General features: G+C 40.1%; 1 protein-coding gene across 3 annotated transcripts in view; it reads left to right on the forward strand.

Annotated features, from left to right (window-relative positions):
- caln1 (calneuron 1) overlaps nt 1-22,142 on the forward strand; it is a 134,567-nt gene that overhangs the window by 25,894 nt on the left and 86,531 nt on the right. For all 3 annotated transcript variants that reach the window (XM_084717506.1, XM_084717505.1, XM_084717503.1), the window contains exon 3: nt 20,757-20,900. In XM_084717506.1, coding sequence (XP_084573632.1) covers nt 20,757-20,900 — 144 coding nt within the window. The remainder of the gene's footprint in view (nt 1-20,756; nt 20,901-22,142) is intronic.

Genomic DNA, 22,142 nt, shown 5'->3' on the forward strand with positions numbered 1-22,142 from the left:
CTGTTAAAACCAGTAAGAAGCTTCACCAAGCCAAGAACGATAAGTTGAGGCTCTGTCGTTGAAATGGCTTTAAAGTTTGTGAATAGCGCAATGTGACTTGTTTAGGACTTGAAACTCAAAGTTTAAGACTTGGGACTTGACTTGGAACTTGATAGCAAAGACTTGAGATTTACTTGTTAATTGCAAAGACATTTGCGTCAGCACATACATCTCCTCCAGGTCATGTCTAGATATTTGCAGGTCATGTGTGAAAGGGGTTAGAGTCTCTTCTGTATGTGCTTTGTGTTTCCAGCCACAGTTAATTTAATTTTAAAGAGGAGAAACCAAGGTTGGCTCTACAATGCAAAAAACAGCAACAAACAAACAGCAAAGTTATACTAAAATAGTTGCACTTGCAATGTGGTGCTGCATACAAATATTAAAAACTCACTGCAGCTTTTTGTGTTTAGTTCCACTTCATGCCAGCTTGAGGGGGATGCAGAGGCAAAATTAAAATAAACACTTATCAAAAGTTAAAGAGCAACATTTTCTGCAATGGAAAAGCAACAGTTTAGAAGAGTTTTGTGTGTGTGTATGTAGTGTAAGTGTTGGTGATGAACCACAGGACAGAAACACAGTGGGTCATGTGATCGTAAGGCAGATCAGACGGTCACACAGTGGGAGCCACTGCGTAAAAATGACTATTTTGGGAAACACACTGCGGATTCCCAATCCCATATGGAGCTTTGCTTTTCAGAAAACATTTCCAGTCACTGAACAGATCCACAAATAATTTAGTTTTAAAGAAATACCCCAAAATAAAATATACATATTTTTCCTCTGGCCTGTAGCGTTATTTATCCACCTAAATTGCTTTAGTGTGAGTTGAAGAGTTTTGGAGTCACTGGCTGTAGAGATCTGCCTTCTCTCCAATGTAATGGGTCTAAATGACACTCGCCACCAGTATCTCTTTCTAGAAATCATGAAATCATTACTCAAGATAATCGTCAGATCTTTTCTTGAGCAGTTTCAGATTGATAGATTCTTGATAGATTGTATTTGATAGAAGACAGACATCTCAATATCTCCATAGCTCCGCAACTCACACCAAAACAATCTAGATGGACAAATATGACTATAGGAGAGGGAAAATGTGATTATTTTGAGGTGAACTGTCCCTTTAAAGAACAGCTGCTAATTCAAGTTGCCCCAGCCAGTTTTTAGTCACTAATACTTGGAAAGACAATACCGTTCTACAAAACCAGCGTCATCCTCGTCATCTGAACCAATGGAGCGCAGTAATGCATTATTCTCCGAGCAGCTTATCTCACCAGGAGCATTCACATCTGCTGGTTTCTCCCTCTGGCTGCACGTCTGTGCTGTAGCCGAGACTGTTTATGAACCCTTTGTTTCCGCGTCTGTCTGAGAGTAATCACCTGGGCCTGTAGAACACAAACCTGATCAATTACAGTCTGCCGGAGTCAGCAGAGGCAGCCTCACAGGCGGCAAACAAACTCCACTCCCCCGGACCTCCAAAATATTAATCCATTGATGCAACATTAAGCTGCTGCCTGGAAAATTGGCTGCACAGCACACGGTAATAGCCAGATACTCCGTCAGGGTCGAGTTTTAATATGCATGGAGAGATTTGCAGCGTATGAATTTCTCATTCCTGTTGCAACGGGTTCATGTTGTTTGGTGAATAAGAAACGGGTTGCGATTAGAGGGTCTTCATGAGGTCAACTAAACGGTGCGAATCTGTCGGCTGTCAGCTGTATAATTACTGCTTCAGTATTTACTACATGTTGACGGAGCAGCGGTATCACAGCAGCTCCGGGGTCACCGCTGTGGATGTTTAGACTCTCTAGTTATCTGAGATCTGAGTGGGAGAAATTAGTCATTCATACCGCAACAGTTATGAAGTGCTCGTCACCGAGGCTCTTGACCCATGAAACATCTCACCCATTTTTCTCAGTGTCATTAATTTGTCAGAGAGCACAGAAGTCACACATTCACATTCAGCGAGGATCACTGCAAATTTCACTTTGCAAGGAGGGTAAATGTTTATGAACTGACTTAATCACATACATAAGACCTTCCTTATTAACTTAAAGCAACATTATGGGAGATTTGTCTTTTTTTGCAATTTGACACCCCCAGTTTTTGAGTGCAATTCACTTATGATCCTTTTGCCGCCCCAAGTCAAACCATGCTGCGCTGATGTGCATTTGCACATGATCAGTTATAACTCGCTGAGCTTTGCTGAGTCATGCCTGGAACGGAAAACCTCTGGAGTGTGGTCAAAGCCCGCCTTCATCTCGCTAACTGTGGCTAACCCATGACAACCCCCCCTTTTCTGCCCTCAAACAAGCATATGTTGAGACTCAACTCTTTTCTGTGGAGGACAGCTTTCAGGACAACTTTTGTAGCTTCTAACTGAATCTCTGGTCTTAAGTTTAGTTTCTCGCCTGCGTCGCTGTCTGTCCTTTCAGGTATCTGCTATATTTTACTATTTCATTTTGACTTTCAGCTGATGGGAGTGGTGTTACTGCCTATGAAAACCCAACATTTCCTGATTTTGCTGCTTTGTAATAAAAGCTTTTTTAATAACAAAATAACTGGGGGCTTTTATTGCGAAAACGTATTTGCTGTTTTACAGCTGTTTCACTCCATATCACATTTCACCACAGGTCAAGGATTATGCAAAGCATCAACTTGTTTCCTTCAGGGCAGTTTGTAAAGGATCTTTAAAAGTATTCAGAGATCAGAGTACTTCTAAAGAAATGGTATTTTTTCGACTCATTCCATGCCAAAAGCAGTTTTACCAAGTTCGTGATCAAAACCTAACAAGTTCACAACTTTGATAACACAGCTAAACATCAAGCAAGATCAAAAACGTAAGACATAGCAAGTAGCTAAAGTCACTTACTAGCTGAACAGCAAAAAGCCCAGTTCAGTGTCTTTCTTGCAGAATTTCTTTTCACAAAGCTCTCACCAAGAGCTCAAAGCCAGTCCAGCATTTACCTTTGACCAGCTGTCAGACTCTTGCTTGGTTACTCTCCTTTTCTCCTCTTATCGCTCTCCGTCAACGTCCTGTTTGGTGTCTTCATCTTTGCCATGATGTCCATAAGTTGCTGAGCCTGGTTACATTGCCCGCAACCTTAACACATGTTTTTTGAAAGCCTGTGGATCTATACATATATTATTATTCACAGAGATACAGTAGTTCCATACAATGACTGTGACATGAATGTTTAAATATATGGACTAAATAACAACCACAAAACAGCCTTTCCAGCAGCTACAGTTGATTATGTTCAAAAGTGTGACAGCAATAGCAGTTTTGTGTTGAGTATAGAGACATTTGTGCAGGAAATTCTTTATTTGAAGCAGACAATCTGGACATACAGGTCTTACGTTTTTTTTTTTGTTTTTTTTTAAGCGCCATTTAGCAGCTCCTGTATGCGTCCCGCAGACTCATCTCCCTCGGTGCAGGTTACACAGCCTCCACATTCTGCACATTCAACACTTCTGCCCCACAATATTCAAAGACGCAATTTATTGTATTTGTGCAGGGGTTATTAAAAAGCTCGTAGCAGCGGGCCGAGCTGTCACACGGCTGGGGGTATGGAATCACTCAGCTGGAGTGTCTTTTTGTAAATGTCTCGTCTCTCGGGAGAAGCTGCTGTTGCCTGCAGGGATTTATAAAGAGAACAACTGGCCCTCGAGTCGTTAAGGATAATGCTTTAAGATTTGGCAACGACACAAGTCAGTCATTCAGAGGTACAGTAGCTGGCTGTATTTATCCCACTAAAGGGGTTTGGATTTTTTCAAGGGGGGATGTATGAGGTACTTATCCACTGTCATTGTATTACCTATAGCCTCAGTTTGGAGAAACAGCAGGAGTACTAGTGTAGGAAGCTAAGCAATGTACTGCTGTGGACACGGGCAGCAGCAAAATGTATAAAAAATTCTGAATAGTTTAAAAACTGTAGTCTGTGTGTTGAATATTTTCACCACTTCACCTTGCCATCTTATCCAAGTGTAACCCACCGTTATATAAGCCAAATATTGCTCTCCAGTAGGGTCGGACTAACAGATGATGCCATTGTTGTCACTGATGGCTGACAGTCACTGACCACTGAGGCCTCAATCATTGTAACAGTGTGCCTTCACTGGACGACATATGATCTTGTCCAAAAAAAAGGGAAAAAAGGCACTCAGTTAAACCCACCATAATCAATAAGTTACCCCAAAAAACTCTCTTCAAAACCAACGAGCCCCCAGTTCGTTACGACCAGCTCACAGGCCACAACAGAGAACAATGCACACTGAACTTAGAAACAGCAAACTGAGATTTTCCTGAAGTTATAAACAAGAATAAAAGCAATGAGGTGTGGAAGTCAGAATCAGTGGTGTGCGCGGGTGCAGAGGTGGGTTGGATAATGTGGTGCATGTTGTCAGTGTGATACAAAAGACAGTAACAGCAGCAAAAAAGGACAGCAGGCTTGGCGTAGGGACTGGCAGCAGCAGCAGCAGCAGCAGCAGCTCCGGTGTCTGAACAGGCGGGGTCCAATAACCTGGGAACACTGGTCAGGTGGTCCCAGTTACTTTGATGGTACCTCAGCACCACCCAGCCATGGACCTAAAAGACACAGAAAGACCAAGGCTCTGGAGCCGTCCCAACAACCCTACTCTCTAAAGCCACCAGACTTCTTTGGCAAAATCAGTCATTTTACCTTGCAGAACACAGGAATTACAAACTAAGAGACTGAGGTAGTGGTAGACCACCAACTCACATGTTGTGGGAGGTAGAATGACTGTTTTTGCCAAAGGAGACATCCAAGCCATCCCTTTAACGTGCAGCAGGCAATTTTTCTCTTGCAACTGCAGAGCAAAGAAGAGCTCCACCTGCCAAATGTTGGCCTTGATTTGGCTTTTTGTGAAGTTATAGTCAAGGAAACAAGACTGACAGTTCCTTTGCTTTATTACTAACTGAATCACTGAGCAACAGCAATTGTTTGCAGCACTAAAAAAGAAACATGACTGTTTCCTGACCTCCATGTGGTGCCTGTAGAGTTGAGTATGTCATTGCAGCAGGAAGGAGCATTAAATGTGCTGTGCACTGTCTTTAAACCAGCACAGGGTCTTTAAATGCCACTTGTAGGATGTTGGGTTGGTATTTATCTCTGTGAAAAAAAATTGTGTTCCATTGATCACAGAAATGTCGGTCCATGCGTGTGAACACGGACGCACACTTCGTGCCAAGCCTGGCTGCAGATCTGAGCCTCTGATCCGTGATCCAGTCAAAAGCAAAAACCGGGAGCTCTGTTGTCAGTCAGCTGAAGAGCGGCTTTGAAGATTTAGTTTGAGCATTTACACCCAAGCGCCAGTTAGAATTAATCTAGTGGCTTTTTATTAACACTCTGCAATGACATCCCTCATTCCTTCTGAAAGTAATGAACCATATTTATAATGACGGTCATCTTTATCATCACAGCTGTCATTTATCTGAATGTGTAACTGATGCCAGGCGTTACAGCCTGCACAGGTTTGTTCTCTGCCCTTTCTTTATGACACGAGTGCATCCTTTGTGTCCTCTGAGAGCGATCTGTCCATCATACCTCGCAGCTCAACTGTTAATTTAACAGCACACAGTTTTTGTCTTATTCATTTATGCAAACTGGGTTACAGTATGGTGCAGGGAAGGTGTAAAAAAAAGAGAGAGAGGAAACAGTGCAGGAGAATAGCTCGCTCCTGACTGGATGCAAGGAGCAACTACAGGTTTCAAGAAACACCTTTATCCTCTTCATCATATGTCAAACCTGCTGCTGTTTATCCTGAAAGAACAAGCTGAGCTGCTTGTGCTGCTCAACGTAACACAACATTTCTGCAAGTTTTAGTAAACTTAACATAATCATATTTATTTTATTCTGTTTATTTGATCTTGCTATGCTATGAATGTTTACATCTTGATCGATGAAACAAAAAAGGGGTAGGAGTTGATTAGTATCTGCTTCTTCATGCTCCTTTTTAGATATGAATTATTTATTTTTGCAGAATTTTTGTAAATTTTGTAATTTTTTTTTCATACTTGTATATTCTGTTTTCTTTAAACGTGTCCAAAATAAATTGAATCTTTATTGGAAAGCCTCTGCCTATAAGTATGTTTTATTTACCAGTTATTTTTATTTTATCTAATTATTTATTTATTTTTATTTTAATATAATTTTTTGGGCTTTTTAGCCTTTTTCTGATATGACAACTCAGGATGGGCAGGAAATGGGAGAGTGGTGGGGGGTCTTGACAGATTTTGTGCCTAAACCAGTTACAGCTTATTTATCTTCACATGAGCAAATAGACATTGGAGACATATTACCAAGCAGTAATCATTGCATAACTGTTAATGACAAAAACAGCAAAGAAAATTTTTAGAAAGTCACGAAATTGAGTAGTTTATTTGCAATTTTTATAGTATGTGTCGAATATGCATATGATTTTGTTATATTTTAACAAAAAATGAAAACGATGGAGAATGATTTTCCTTTTTGAGGGCAAATATAGCAAATGGCACCATCTTCATTTACAGGTTTGAAATATAATAAGTGTTTTCATTAGTGTGTAATCACTTGAAAATAAGAACTATTTTATATTTGTTACCTTAGAAGCTGTTATCTATCTACAGAGGGTGAGGGTCCTCTTCCATGGAGGCCGCCATGTTGCACCGCCATGTTTCTGCAGTAGCCCAGAACGGACAAACCAAATACTGCTTCTAGATACGGCCATTAGTGTTTTTCAAGTTTCAGCGCCATGAAGGTCCTCCTACATGCTTGGAAGGGGAGAGTGACAGGAGGTGTTTGCAATCTGCATGCTCACCACTAGATGTCACTCAATCCTACACACTGGTCCTTTAAATAAAACTACAAAAACCTCAATGTGAAAATACTCTGCAAGCAAAAGTCCTGCTTTGAAAAATTTACTTGAATAAAAGTCTGTAAGTATAATCAGAAAAATTAAAAGTAAAATTAATCAATGCAGAAAAACATCCACTGTCACTGTTATATTTTATATCATTAGATTATTATGACTCATTCATTAATGCAAAATCCAGATTTTCCCGTTGTAACTGGCTGAGGTGGAGCTCACTTTGAATCATTTTGTGTGTGACTGCAACTAATGATTATTTTCATTAGCGATTAATTTTCTGATTATTTTCTCCATTAACTGATCAAGTATTGGTTTAAAAAGTTCTGCACAGTTGTTACAATGACCCAGAACCCGAAGTGTTAAACTGTTTTGTAGTTTCATTTATAACAAAACATTATATTTTATAAACTCTTAACGTGTTTTGTGTGTAATAATTTTAATTTGTCAAGTAACTATAAAGCTTTTATATAAATTTAGTGAAGTAAAAAGTACAACAGAGAAAAAAAAATCTGTCAGAAATGTAAAGTACAAGTGCCTCAAATTAGTATTTAAGTACAGTACTCGAGTAAATGTGCTTAGTTACATTCCGCCACAGTTGTTTCTGACTGAAGTTAGTGCTTCACACCAGGACAGGAGCTGCAGGAGGACAGTGACACTTGTGCAATTATGCAAACTTATTTTCTTTCAGTTTTATGCAAATTAAATGATAAATATATTTTCTGTGTCCTCGGGCCAGCGTGAGTAGACATTAGGCAGAGTTTGAATTAATTCAACACTGGGAACTGCGGGAAATGAATACATTTTAGGAGCTTTATGACTGAGAGCGAACATCACTGTTCTCACCAAATATGTTTTAATTTAAGAAAGTGAACCGTATACAGCAGCCTACTATTACTGTATACATTAATATTATACTGGGATGACGTGAGCTCCAGTCTGGCTCTGACAACAGACTGTATCAGTCATAATATCAGCAGAGTCTCGTACCATCTAGACTCTCCACCACATGTTGAGCTGAATCTGTATCCACAGTGGTAGTCCAGGCTGAATTTCAGGCAGACTTCACAATAAAAAAAGTCCCGGAGACAGGCTTAACAGCGAGAAAAACTAAAATAGGCTATTTTATTAAAGGTTTAGTGTAAGGGCAGCGGTAGAAATCCTTCCTAGTCTGCGCTCAGGCTCTTCATTCACTAAGCATGCTGAGCTGAAGCAGACAGCGGTAAGCCTGCAGGGAGGTTTGTGTCTGCTCAGCCCACCATCGCCGAGCTTTCCTTAAAGGAGAGAGGAGGAGGAGGAGGAGGACGAAGAAGAAGAACAGGGAGGCTGACGGGCAGCAGCGTCAGGCAGCTTGTTTCCAGCTCTGCAGGCAGAAAATCAGCAGTTTCCACTTGGCAGTTTTTGTGTTTTGGGTTGAGAGATTTGGCTACCTGCAGGACTGGTACTGGGAGTGAAGCTGCCGGTGGTGGAGTTGGAACCAGGTGTACAGCGGTGTACTGTACATGCCGACTGCCTGCAGCTCACAGGCTGAGTCACACCGACAGATAACTCGAGTTAGCAGGAGTTTGAGGAGCTGTCCAGGGTGCTGACTGTGTTTTTCTGTCTCCTCGGTCCCACCGGGACGCCACAACATCTGAAATCCTTGATAACGCTGGTGCCAGGAGCCAAAGATAGAATAAACTTACTTTCAGATCTGACACAACCTGATAACCTGAGATCAAAACAATCAATCACAATCATTCTGAGTGCATATATGCCACAAAATCAAAACAAACTAAATATAAATATATTTAGAGCTGCACTGATGGGTCAGTTAATCAATTAGCTGTTATTAATTTTTTATAATTAATTGTGATGAGTCTTTTTTTTTTAAGGAAAAAAGTCTCAAATGTGAGTATTTCCTGGTGTCTTCACTCTTCTTTCATGGTAAACTAAATATGTTTGGGTTGTGGACAAAACAAGACATCTGAAGACGTTACCTTGGGAATTGGGAAACATTTTTTCACCATTTTCTGACCAAACAACTGATCAGTTAATCAAGAAACTGATTAATTGATGATAAAAAATAACCAATAGCTGCCGCCCTAAATCTATTCAATAATTATAGTTCTTTCAAATATCCATGTCCCGTACAAGGTTCTTGCTAATAAATCTAATAATTAGTTTATTAACTGTTTAATCGATCAATAGTGTAACTGTTTTGAGAATTTTTCAAGCAAAATAATTTCCAGTTTCAGTGTCTCTGATTTGAAGAGTTGCTCTTTACTATTATTTGAAATTGATTCATAGTAAAATTGTTGATTAATCAATATTGAAAATAACTTCTAGACCTAAATCTAAGTATTTTTTTTAAATGTTGGTGTGAAACGATTTGGAACAAAAATAAATATCTCTGGCTGGTTTCAAAACCAGAAGAAGAACCAACTGTGTCCACATCTAGACAAAAATACTCAAGAGACAAAGACAAAATAAATGAAAAGCAGACTAAATACAGAGCTTGAAAGAATTTGAGAGTTTGAGTTGTGTGTGCTGCTAACTGGAGGACAAAGGAGAAAAGTCTGCACACTGTCAGGCTCTAAAAAAATATTTTAATTATCTTTAAAGACAACGTTTCAATCTACAAGATCATCCTGGAAGATTTTCATTATATCTGTCAGGAAGAGCTTGTAGATTGAAATGCTTGGTGAAGCTAAAAATCTGAGGCAATAAAGACATGTAGATGAATGTGCGTCTCGAGTGTGTGTCACCAGATTTGATCACAGATACTTAACACATCATGATGTAAGTAGAGATCAGAACTGATAAGATTTTATTGATACCAGTGCCATTATTGATTCCTCTTCTCGGCCAGTAGAAAAAGAGTGAAAAAAGGCACATATGTGGCTCAACTCTTTTAAAATGGATGAAATGAGAGATGATCTGTGCAGCGTTCGGTTTCATTTAGCGTTTTCTGCTCAGCTTGCCTGCGTGGCGCTAATGTTATTCTAACATATGATATTTACCCTCGGTAACAGATGTGCTGCTCAGTTGGGAAGCAGTGGCACTCGTGCGTAGAGTGTCAAATACATTCCTGGAGTTTAAACACGTTTCATAGAAAGATGTTTGAGCATATTGCTGCTGTGACATTACAGCAAGCACTGTTGTCTTCTTTCTTTGTGAAATGAAACCACACTTCGGCTCCTTCTTGTGGCAAGTTTCCAGCAGCGTAGAGATGTTGATGATTAATCATTAATCGATTCATCAACCTCAAGAATTTAACAGATTAAAAATTGATTAACCAACAAGGGATTTTTTGTTGTGTGTACTAATTCTCTGGAGCTCACAGGTTTTCTCACGGTTTAGTTTGGTCTGCCTGGTTAGTCTAGAAATGTAGGTAATTGCGCCTTATTTGAAACTGCTTTGTTTGACACAGACGTTTGTTGAACGTTTTCTTGGGGGAAGGGTGATGAAGAGCTGGTATGGAGGCCGTGACTTTTCCACATATAAATTCAATGATTTTTCTCATGTATATTACCAAAACACTACCATGTACGCCAACGACAAAGACAACATGGCTTTTTTTTTGCTTGAAATCACATCACATATTGACCACCAGTAAACAACGTGACTGACTGGACGACCAGTGACGGCAACAGTCTCCCAGATGCAGGCGCAGCAGCAACGTGGGTTTGTTCAGAATCAGTGAAAACACTTCACAAAAGACATGATGCGATTTCAAATTGTAGAGAAGTTTTCATTAAGGAAGTTGGTGAAACGATGTCAGAAATTATATAATGATATATGAAACTTTCATACGGTTTCATCTCTAGATCAGATGCATATGATTCGGATGGAGTGGACCATTTGGAACCGGTTCTCAAATGGAACCCGTTCACATTCGATTCACATCTCTACGATGTGAGGTACATTTGAAGGTAGAGTCAGTAGGATTTGTCCAAGCTGTTCCTAAACGCATCAGGATGTCAAATAGGAACATTTTGGGTTGGTGAAACGTTCTGAGCAAAATAATAATGCAAAATAATGAGAAAAAAAATAAGGCAGAGGGCAGAGTCTCTGCAGTTACTGCCCCCTCTCTGCAGATACTGCCCCCTCCACACACTTAGTGGCTTATATGTGATGATTGAAAGGGATCATGTATTGTGAGTCCATGCATCAGGAAAATGTTGCAGATTAAACCTTTATGTATAAAAAAGAACATGTCAGTATTACCCCTGTGATTCCAGGTTGTTTGCACATTCGGAGAAAAATATATTTGGTACATTTAGGTGCTAGATTGCTGTCATGTGATCATGTTGTCTTTTTTCCCTGCAGCTATGTTACAGTTGTGTTACTAAAGTCAGAGTTCTGGTGTTTCAAGTAGAATATGAATTCAGATTACATAATGCAAGTAAACAGGCAGCAGTCATCACCAGCCTTCATAAACTTTTTAACTCACAGCTAGAAGACACAATTTGCATACAAAATTAACAAACTCTCCCCCTTTAGGCATCTGTTCCATCTAAGATGGAGCCGCTGTGACGTCTTTTGTTACTTCTGTCCTCTCGGTAGAAATATTGTTGCGCCAAGTGTCAGACTCTGAGTCGGAAAGCGGCTCGGTTCTCCCCGTGTGCCGTGAGTTTTGACGGATAGGAGCCTTTGTCCATGAAATGGACTGAGTCATTTGAATATCTAAAACCCGGCCTCTGTGTTGTTGTTCTGTTCCAACACGCTCCAGACACAGGAAGGTGCTCGACAAACGCCCGAGCGGTCGATAGATTTATTCATGAGACGCTCATCTTAATGCAGGGAGGAGAATCAATGTGCTTTGATGTGCGTCCGTGTGCATCCTGGAAAATATTGTCTCCGAAACAACGATTTGTATTGTTACAAATGATAATGGCGCTGTGTTTGCTCGGGACCGGCTGTCTGGGGAGGCAGTAACACGCCGCTGTGATGCAGATCGGAGACTATGACCTCTTATTATCTACTGTAGGTGCTCGACGCAGTCAAAACACAGCTCTCAGTTTTATGAGGCAGTTCATAATTTACGCTCCATTTCTGGTTTGTTGTTTCGGATGATTTGCCAGCAGAATGGCAGCAGTGCAGCAGATAATGAGATGATTAATGGGCTCATTTCTTAATGACTGGTTTTTGGTTCAGTTTAGTAATTTCTTGGTTCAGGCAGTCAGAAAATGCTGTTAGAGCGTGTTTGTTCCTGAGAAAACATTTAATCGAAACGCTCAATAGCGATACATTTTCCACTCAGTTAAGATGGATTATTTTTTTCATTAGTGCTTAGTACTCCCAGCGTGTGAGATTTACAGGGTTTATTGGCAGAATATGGCAGAAATGGGAAATAATATTCATGAGTATGTTTTCATTAGGGTGCAATCACCTGAAAATAAGAAGTGCTGTGTTTTTGTTACCTTATAATGAGCTGTTTGTGTCACAATTCTCCGAATCCACAATTCAATCAATGTGACTTTCAATTCAGTCTTTTGTTTTAAACATTTTATTATTTTGCCATGAGTTGTGCCATTGTTATTATTATTATAGAGGATCAACAGATCATTGTTTTTTCCTCTGACAACTGTTATTTACATTTTCAAATTCTTTTTTTAAAAGAGTTTATTTGGTATTACGTGTGAATAATGGCTTGTAAGATACGCCATGTCATCTCTAAAAGTCTTGTTTTTTTCCTTCAGACATGGGCTGGATGCCACAAATAGCCGGGGGTGAATAGAAAAAAAAAACAAATACTGGGAAAATTGGTGATTCGCCATTTTGATTCACCTCTTGTAACTGAAGGCTGATGACATTGTGATGCCCCTAACATCTGCAGAGAGTGCGGGGCGTCTTCACAGAGTACATCATGTTACTCGTCATGTTTCTAGTCCAGAATGGACAAATTAAACGCTGGCACTAGATATGGCAAATGGTTGTGCTGCCACTGTAGGTTCTCCTGCTCTTGAAGGGGAAAGGGAAGAGGCTGTGTCAGGGCTCTACAGTAAGGATGGCCTGTAAAATCCCATGTTGGACTAGTAAAGAATGAACTGTTAAACTATTAATAGGAGAGTTCCCCCAAAAATTAAAATTCAGTCATTGTCTACTCACCCTCATGCCAACTGAAGGTTGGGTTTAGTTTTTCATTCCACAAAACGCTGCTGAAGTTTCACAGGAAAACAGTGTTGCAGAATCTCCCAAACAATCGAAGTGAATGGTGATCAGTTTTCAAATGTAAAAAAACAACAAAATAAAAACATTAAATACCTCCATACTGCTCATCTGGTGTAATCCAAGTCTCCTAAAGCCCCAACATGCCAAGTTGACCAAAAAATGTTATTTAGGCGATGTTTCTAACCTGAATCTTCACTGTGTATCCTAACCTTGGAGCCACGTTCATGTGTTTCTGAACTGGGCGTGTGTGTGGTGTGACGGTGTGCAAATGACGTTTGGGACTTTTGGAGATTTGGATTATGCCAGACGAGCAGTGTAGAGGCATTTTATGTTTTCTTTCCAGTTGTTTTTTTTTCTGTTTAAAAACTGGTCATCATTCACTTCCATTGTTTGGGAGATTCTGCAACACTGTTTTCCTGTGAAACTCCAGCAGTGTTTTGCAGACTAACAAAATAATCCCGACCCTTAATCAGCATGAGGATGAGTAGATAATGATTGAACTGACAGTGTGTCAGCTGCGCTGCGTTTCTATCTCTCTTCTTCCACTGCTTCCATCACAGTTAGTTTACCAGTCACTCATTCTGCTTCCTGTCATCAATTAACCACTTGCTCATGTTGTCACATGGATTTTAAAATTTTAAAATAAATGTGGCAGCTAGTGTAAAAACATATTATTAATTTCTATTATTCATTATTCTGCATTGTTCTCCCTGTGCGTTTTTGTAAACTGACATCTGTTTTAACCTGTAACTCTAATGCACACTGACTGAAAAAGGATGTCCATTGACTGAGGGGTCTCTGACTGATGATTCGAATCTTTGACTTTGACCGTGAAAACAAGACATTTAAAGACATCACCTTGACATTTATCGATGTTGGAGCTCTATATTAAACATGACAATTAACTTTAGTATTTCTTATTTTATAAATCCTAATGAATAAAAACAATTTGGGCAACTAAAAATTAAAATACCCAAGAGAAGAATGAGAACCAATTTTGTTCTAAGCGTCATTTAACTGGTGTGTTGTTCAGCTGCACCGTCGACATTCAAGACAACAGAAGCAGCGTGGCGTGGGAAAATGAGAGCATACGGTGAGAAAACTGTTAATAAAAAAGAACAGCTCAGCTCACCAATGTGGCAGATTTTGTGCTTGGTTGTTTTTTTTTTTTTTTTTTTTGAAGATGATCAGGTTTAGTTTTATTTTATTTTGCACAACTTAAAATATATACACAAATGACAAAGATAGTAAATAATGTACAGGGAAGGGAGAGGCAAAAAATCCAGAGGGCTAATTTCTTCTTTTCTGTATTGTCGTATATAGTAGTATAATTAATCTTGCAATTTCTATTTCCATTCTTTTATTTTCTTTATGTTTATATACACTTATATTCTTGGATGGGAGTAACTGTAAGTCAAACAATTTCCCCCACCAATAAAAGGATTAATTATTTTACTTTATTAATTAAAGTATTTCTGGTTCTGATTCTGAAGCCTCCGCCTAAATGAAATGACAATTTCAGTTTGACTTAGCTGAGTTTGTCATTTTATTGTTTCCTCTGGATCAAACAGCTGCAGACAGACGAAGTGTGCGTCCTCCATATGTGTTAAAGACTAAAACTTTGGCTCTCTGGTTCGCGGGCAGGACGGGGTTAAATCTATTCCATGCTGCGGTCTGAAATTATTCAGTGTCCAACAGTGTGCTCATGCATGTCATGCAGTCATAGTGTTCTTCAGAGAAGTGACATTCCACCTCTATTTAAAAACACCAGATGCCTGTCACTCTCCTCTCCTGTCTGTAGGCACACTTATGAAATATGCATTTATTAAAGCACATTGAAGCCTGCTGCTGACTCCCTCCACTGACGACTGATCACACAACCAGCTGCTGACTCAACTGTGTACAAGTGAGACACAGTTTTGTCTCTGCTGTGAGAGTGAGTCAGTTTGGTGAAGTGTAGCTTCAGCGGCACGACGTGTACGCTCCACACCGCGCTTAAAACAACAAATCAGAGACTCATGGATCAAGTCGGTGGGAAATGTGCTGCTAATGTGCTGATTTTATGAGCTCGTTTGAAACGGTGGCTGAAAATATGAAGACGAAAGCCACAATCAGAATCAAATACAGAGGATAATTTAATTATTTAATTATTCTTAAATACATGTGTGGTGGACTAAATGAAAACTAAATGAAACAGCTGTTATCTTTGCTGAGACTGAAACTTTGGTTTAACCTGATGGTCATTTTTAAGGTGGTATAGTGCAGTGTTTCCCAACCCTGGTCCTCAAGGCACACTGTCCTGCATGTTTTAGATGTTTCCCTGCTCCAACACACCTGATTCAAATGATCAGCTCATCATCAAGCCTCTGCAGAAGCCTGAAAACAACCTGATCATTGTGTATAGTGTTAATGGGGCCCTGTGCAGTTTCATTGTAAACAAACCAGTTATTTTTACTTTGTTAAGCTTTCTTGAGGTCTAACAAATGTGTCAGGTGCATTTCCTTCATCAGACAACAAGGATTTTAAATCCTGCATGTTTTCCTCCATGCAGTCATCTTCTTCACTGCCCTGATTTGACTTATTTACATGTGTATTTGAGTTTTATGTTTAAAAATGACCAAAATAAGCTAAACGAGGCTAAACTAAATCTCGATATGTGGAAAATCTGTGATGTATGATAACATTGATAACTCACGATTTAAAAAAAAAAAAGAAATATGTGCATATTTGCTTGTCTGCTCTGCAACTTGCCACAGCTGCTCGTCATATTTTGCACAGTACGTGTTTGTAACACGTTGTCCCTCCTGAATCCAAAATAATTCCAAACAGAAATCCAGTAATTTGTCACTATAAGGTCTTCGTCGACCACATTTTCCTCACTCTCGTCTCCTTCCTCAGCCATCATTGTCGCTAACCTCGCAGCTGCCCCCAAATTGATGTCAGCTGATATGAAGGTAGCCGACCTGAGGCTTCATCTGATCGGCCAAGTGGTATGAATGCATGGCCCATGTAAATAAAATGATTTATTGGTTTAAACAATACAAATGGACGTAGGACATTTGGTTCAGTGTAACATTAGAGAAAGACATGGGACAGTTGGACAGTGTGAGAACATGCGGACATTTAAACTTTAAGACAAGTACAGTAGAGCACAACAGCTGATATTGAACCGGTTGAGTCTGTTTCATGTTTATGACATGATATAAGATGAGGTGTGTTTGTGATGAGGAAGAGGCTAATAAGTAATGACAAAGAAAAGATGAGGTAGAATAATAAATGATATGTGATGATAAATAATAATGATGATGAGATATGAGGATGTGGTTGATATTTGTGGGGTTTTAAAGGCCCCTGGTTGTGCCTCAGGGCCATAAGACAGGGTTGGGGCAGCAGCAGGGGGCAGGAAGGCTGGGTCAATATTCATATTCATTGTGTTTCAGGCACATTCATATCACAATGACCCCGATAATACGATTCATTGATCAGGTCTACTGCCGTTGCTGGTGCATTGCAGCACGTCTTGGCCTGTAACCACCACCTGTTGACCAGTGTGACACCACTGGAAGGACTGTGTTTCACATCACTGGTTTGGTTTAGGTTAGTTCAGTTTATCTGCACAATACAAAATAAGAATCCAATAGAAAGGACAGTAGTTGCAGTGCAGGAGAGGAAGGAAGCATGAAAGCCTTATTTAGAGGAGTCCTCTATAAAAAAAATAGCGTTATTGCTCCGCAAAAGTGAAGAAAAAACAAACAGCAACCAACAATGAAGAACATTTAACACAAAATATCTCTATACACAAGACAAACAAGCAAGCATTAATAGAAGAAAGGAAAAAATAAGAAACAAACAAAAAATACCCAAAATATCTCTAATATCACTGTACATATGCATGCATGTGCTTCCATGTGTGTGACTTGAACTAATGGAGATCGACTCATGGAAAAAAAACTCTTTAAGTAAATATCCTCTTGAAGTATTTTTAAGTTGTTTGTGATAATTGTTCCTCAGACTCACTTCCATGTGTTGACATGAAGATAAGAAGATTTTCTACTTGCCACATGATGTGACTTGCCTGAAAACTAATTTACACCTTTTGATCACTGATATTATGCCTTCTGTTGCCTTTTGTAACTGTGATTTACAGTTTTCTGTTCTTGAATTGCTGGTGCACCGTACAGCAGAGCTATATAATGCAGGCTTAAAAAACTATTATAACATATTCCAAACACTAAAAACAGCTCTGGACTTCACAGTTGTTACCATTTGAATAATGTGCCGTCCTAAGCTTCTATACACTTTCATTTCCAATAGACGCTGTAAGAAAATATACTGTATGGTGGGTTGAATGAAAAATCAATATTAAAAGAAACAACAACAACAAAAAAAAACAGTACTAGTAAAGAGGTACAGTCCTCACAAAAATAGTCCTTCTGCAACTTTGTTTGTAGTGTTGTTTATTAAAGGTGCAGAATAAAATGACCAGTGAGGTGAATAATCATTGCTCAGCAGAAACAGAACGTTATGTATGAGCTTCCCCGATTGGTCTGTTCTGTCGGGTTATTGGATGTTTTAGTCCGTTTGTTCCTGCATTTCAGTTTTCATGCAGTTGTAGTTATTTCTTATGAGTACAGGACGATAGAAAAGTGAAAATGTGGAAAACAAGAGAGTTGTGTTGGTTTTTTGATCCACACTGAAGCAAAAGACAAGTAAAGTTACAACAGCAGTGTGGATCAGACCCTCAGGGGCCCATAATATAAATCTGAGGGGTCACAAGATGATTAACAAGATAAGAAAGATTACAAAATGTGTCTCTGTTTCAAAAGTATGTTCCAGACTTTTTTCCCCCCAAAACCTTGCTTTGTTAGGTTGCATCACCCTGAGGTAAATTTATGCCTGTGGTCTCTACACCAGGATTCTGGGGTCTGTATTTGGGATTGTTGCGGCCTAAAATGCCTGATTACACGGCAGCTTTTCTAAAAATCTGCAATGCATGTTGCAATGCTTTTAGGAATTTTTTGTAATGAAATTGTGGACAGAAGAGAACATTGCAAGAGAAAGTTGATATTTCTTTTGTGTAAGTCATTAAAAATCAAAGGCAGTTTGTTCCAAGGAGAACAAAACCACACTCTGTCCTGATTTGTTCTAACTAACCTGACCAAAAAGGCTGAGAATTACACAAAATGATAAAAATCTGGTTTGTATGTAAGTGATTAAGTGCACCTGAGGGGTATTCCACAAAGAAGCCAAATCTTTTTGGAGGTTGAGCTTAAAGCCAGCACAAAATTATAAAAGTGCACAGAGTGTTGATAAATGTCTAGAGAACCTATGACAAAAAAAAAACAACAACAACAAAAAAAAAAAAACAGAAATGCAAAAAAAGTGGTAAATAATAAAACAAGACATTGAGATTCATTGAGATGTACATGTATGATGTTAGAGCAGAGGGCCTGCTGTGATTGGAACTCGTGGGAAACAACGGTCAGATTTGTAGAACAGTAGCGAAGTTTGGACAAAATTGCAAGAATTCATGGGGATTGGCTGAAGATGTATGAATTGTTGCAATCACAGCATCGCTACTTACTGGAGGGACTGTCTATAAATAAATTGGACCTGACTTGTTATTTTAAAAAGATATAGTACAGATTCTGACCACCTCAGGCCTCCTATAATACTAGTGCAGTGACTAGTGTAGTGGGGACGGATGGTAAACATACACCTGAATTTGTCCTACAGTATGAATTTTGCCGTGCTCACCTGTGGAGCCCTCGCCAAAAAAGTTGCCACGAGATTCGTTGCAGGTTTCCTCGTCATCAACCTGCACCAGCTAATCATCTGGAAAATGTAAGCGCCCATGCTGCTCTGTTTTCAAATGGAAAAAATGGCGTAGAGTCCCGCACAGCCGAGCGCCCTGTGCCTGTGTAAAACATGGCGGCAGTGGATGAGAGACTGCACAGAGCAGATTAAATATTTCTTACACTTTCTTTCTTCTACAAGTTCTCTTCACTTGGTTCAGTTCACTGTGTCCTCCGCTGACTTTGTGAGCTCAGTCTCTCATACTCTCTGTGCTGCAGCAAGATAATACATTAAATCAAAATGAACCAATAACATCAGGGCTTTGACTAATTTTAAGATAACTAAAATAAACTGTCAGACTACATACAGCTTTGTATGTAGTCCGACTGTAGTTTTAGCTTGTTTGCAGTAATTTGCTACAGTGCACACAACGAGGAGGAGAATTTGGAAAAAGGACCAGTGCACTGACATTATATGGACATGTTCAGGTTTAAAAAGTCAGACAATGTGCAGAGAACAGTAATCTGGAAATTATGTTGCACTAAAGTAGTTACAAGAGGTCGTAATACTTTTTTTGCACACTAAATCTTGCCTAAAATACCTCTGTACTATGTGACATGCAGTACCTCTTAGTACAGTTAGTTAGTTAGACTTAGTTCAGAAGTCCTTTCTGTTAATATTCTCATCAACGCCACATCAATCTATGCAGTGTGTGGTCTCAGTCAGGGGCACTCCTCACTAAGTAAAGGCCTGCATGTTTTATTTAATATTGTGGGGGGCTCTTATGCCTTTAATTCATAGGATAGCTGATAGACATGACAAGAAAAGGAGAGAGAGAGTCAGGAAATGACATGCAGCAAAGGCCTGCAGACGGGAGTCGAACCCACGGCTGCAAAAGACTCACAGCCTCAGTAAACGGGACAATGCTCCAACAAACTGAGCTACCAGGCCTCCACGAGGTTTGCATACTTTGCATTTTTTTTTGTAGAAGTTAAAAGTTGAAAACACGCACATACTGGAGGGAGACACCACCGCAGCAACGGCAGCTTCTTTACTTCTGGTTCTTCCCCAGATTCGCGTGTGATTTATCCCACACTAGTAAGGAACCTCCACCAGGACCAATGGTGATAAATTAAGCAGCAGTTTTCCTCTGTGATGATTAAGCCATGTATGCAGACGTGATGCAACACCAGTAAGAACTGAGAATATTTCTTGACACCTGTTACTGTACAGAACTGGAGCGGTGATGCATAAAGCAGCTTCAGTGGGAGAGAGATTCTGCACTACCTTTAAGTGATTGGAGGAAAAGTCCATTATCCTGAAGGTCACAGGTTTCACTGTGACAAAGTGCCTCTAAGCAAACTCCACCTGTCCAACTCGCTGACTCTTTGAATGTCATTGAATTTGAAGTAATTGAAATGTTAAAAATATGATGTAAAATATGAAGGAGGAAACAAAAGACGAAGAGAATAGAGGAGCACAATGAAAGGTTACGAAAAAGGAGGAGGGATGACAGCGGCTGTGACAGCAGGTGGAGAAAATGAATCGATGGGTGGAATTGATCTTGTTAACTCGAGGCAGTGGGGCAAGACCAATTGCATAACGTGCAGCCCAAAGCTGGGTCAGGCGGGAGGGAGGGGGAAGGAGAGGTGTGTGAATGATGATGAACGAGAGGGAAGGGTGAAATGCCAACTGACTTCATTAAATGCAAGATGAATTCAAAGTCGCAAGAAGTGTACCACTGCCAAAGAGAGAGGAATCCCAAAAACTACAGAGGAAATAACAACAAGGGTGTCTGGCAGACGAGTGCACGCAGCGCTGCAAACAAACATGAATAAGTGTTTATGTGTGCGGAAGCATTGTTTATAGATGCTGAGTCGATTTCCTGTTTGTCTTGGCAGAGATCCGTGAGGCGTTTAAGGTGCTGGATCGTGACGGAAACGGGTTCATTTCCAAACAGGAGCTGGGCATGGCCATGCGCTCCCTGGGTTACATGCCCAGCGAGGTGGAGCTGGCCATCATCATGCAGAGACTAGACATGGATGGTGAGTCATATGTGCACACACACACACACACACACAAAGACACACAAACACAGGTATAAAAATGTACAATACATCATGCAGAGGCATAAAAACACACATTTTCTTGATCATAAAAATGTAAAATGAGGTGCACCGTCTCATCAACAGGCAACTTTGCAAAGATGTAGAGTAAACAACGTGCTTCTCTGTGCCCTCTCTCCTGTTTAGATGCACAGATCACATATTCCCCTGTGTCATGCATAAAGTAAATGTATTCATGTATGCCTGAGTGTGCACTCATTTTAATTTCAACCACTTGCCGTTTCCACTTCACATGAAAGCACCACAGTGACTCTGGGAAAGAACAACCAACATGGAGAAATGTGAGGTGAATGAAATGTATACACACATGACATGGGGACAGAGATGCTCATTAAGTCAGGCGTCTTATGGTTGTTATGAGCGTTGTGTCATCTGCTGAGGAATTCAGAGCACGTGCCGTATTGTCATCACTCCTTTATCTATACGCAGACAGTATCAGTATTTATAAGCTATTTTGATATACGATCATTTTGAACAGGCTGTTGGAATGCAGTATGAAATGATTCCCAGCCACTGCGTCATGTGTAGTGCAGCATCACAGAGCCCCATATGTGCCACAGTCATGCAGCACAGAAGAATATCATAACATTTTCCACGAGGGGATGAAGGCTGGGAACAAATAAATCCTACTGTTGTGAGAAAGTGCAGACAGAGGTTGTGCACTCTAACCTCTTGTTTCCACTGGGCAAATTGCATCCGCGCCACAGTTTTTATCCGTCCTCCACGCAGCTTCATGCTCCACCAGCAGCATTTCAGAAGTGGAGCGTTTTACCCGCCTGATTATGTCGACTTACCCAGATTTAGTTGACTTGGTCAGTTTTTCTTGATTTTGTGATTCTAACATGGATAGAAAGAATAAGTAGTAAATTGTTTCTTTTTTGTCTGATTATGTGATTGCAAGTCTGCCTGGGGTCTTTTTATTTTGAAAACCGACCAAATTCTGCTGCTCTTTCTGTATTTGACTTCCTGCCTGCTCGATCTGCTCTGTGCAGATTGACTTGGGTTCCGTCAAAATGGACTTGCTGTGTGTTTGGAGCGGAGAGCCGCCTCTGGGACACGCTGCAGTTCTCCTGGTGGAATCGAAAACATTGTGTAGAATGTGCCGCAACCAGCGTCAGTGACCTCAACACAGCCATAAAGCGACACCGACGTGCCCGGTGG

Source organism: Lutjanus erythropterus, chromosome 4 (genome assembly GCF_056507025.1).
Source record: "Lutjanus erythropterus isolate fLutEry1 chromosome 4, fLutEry1.hap2, whole genome shotgun sequence".
NCBI lineage: Eukaryota > Metazoa > Chordata > Actinopteri > Lutjaniformes > Lutjanidae > Lutjanus > Lutjanus erythropterus.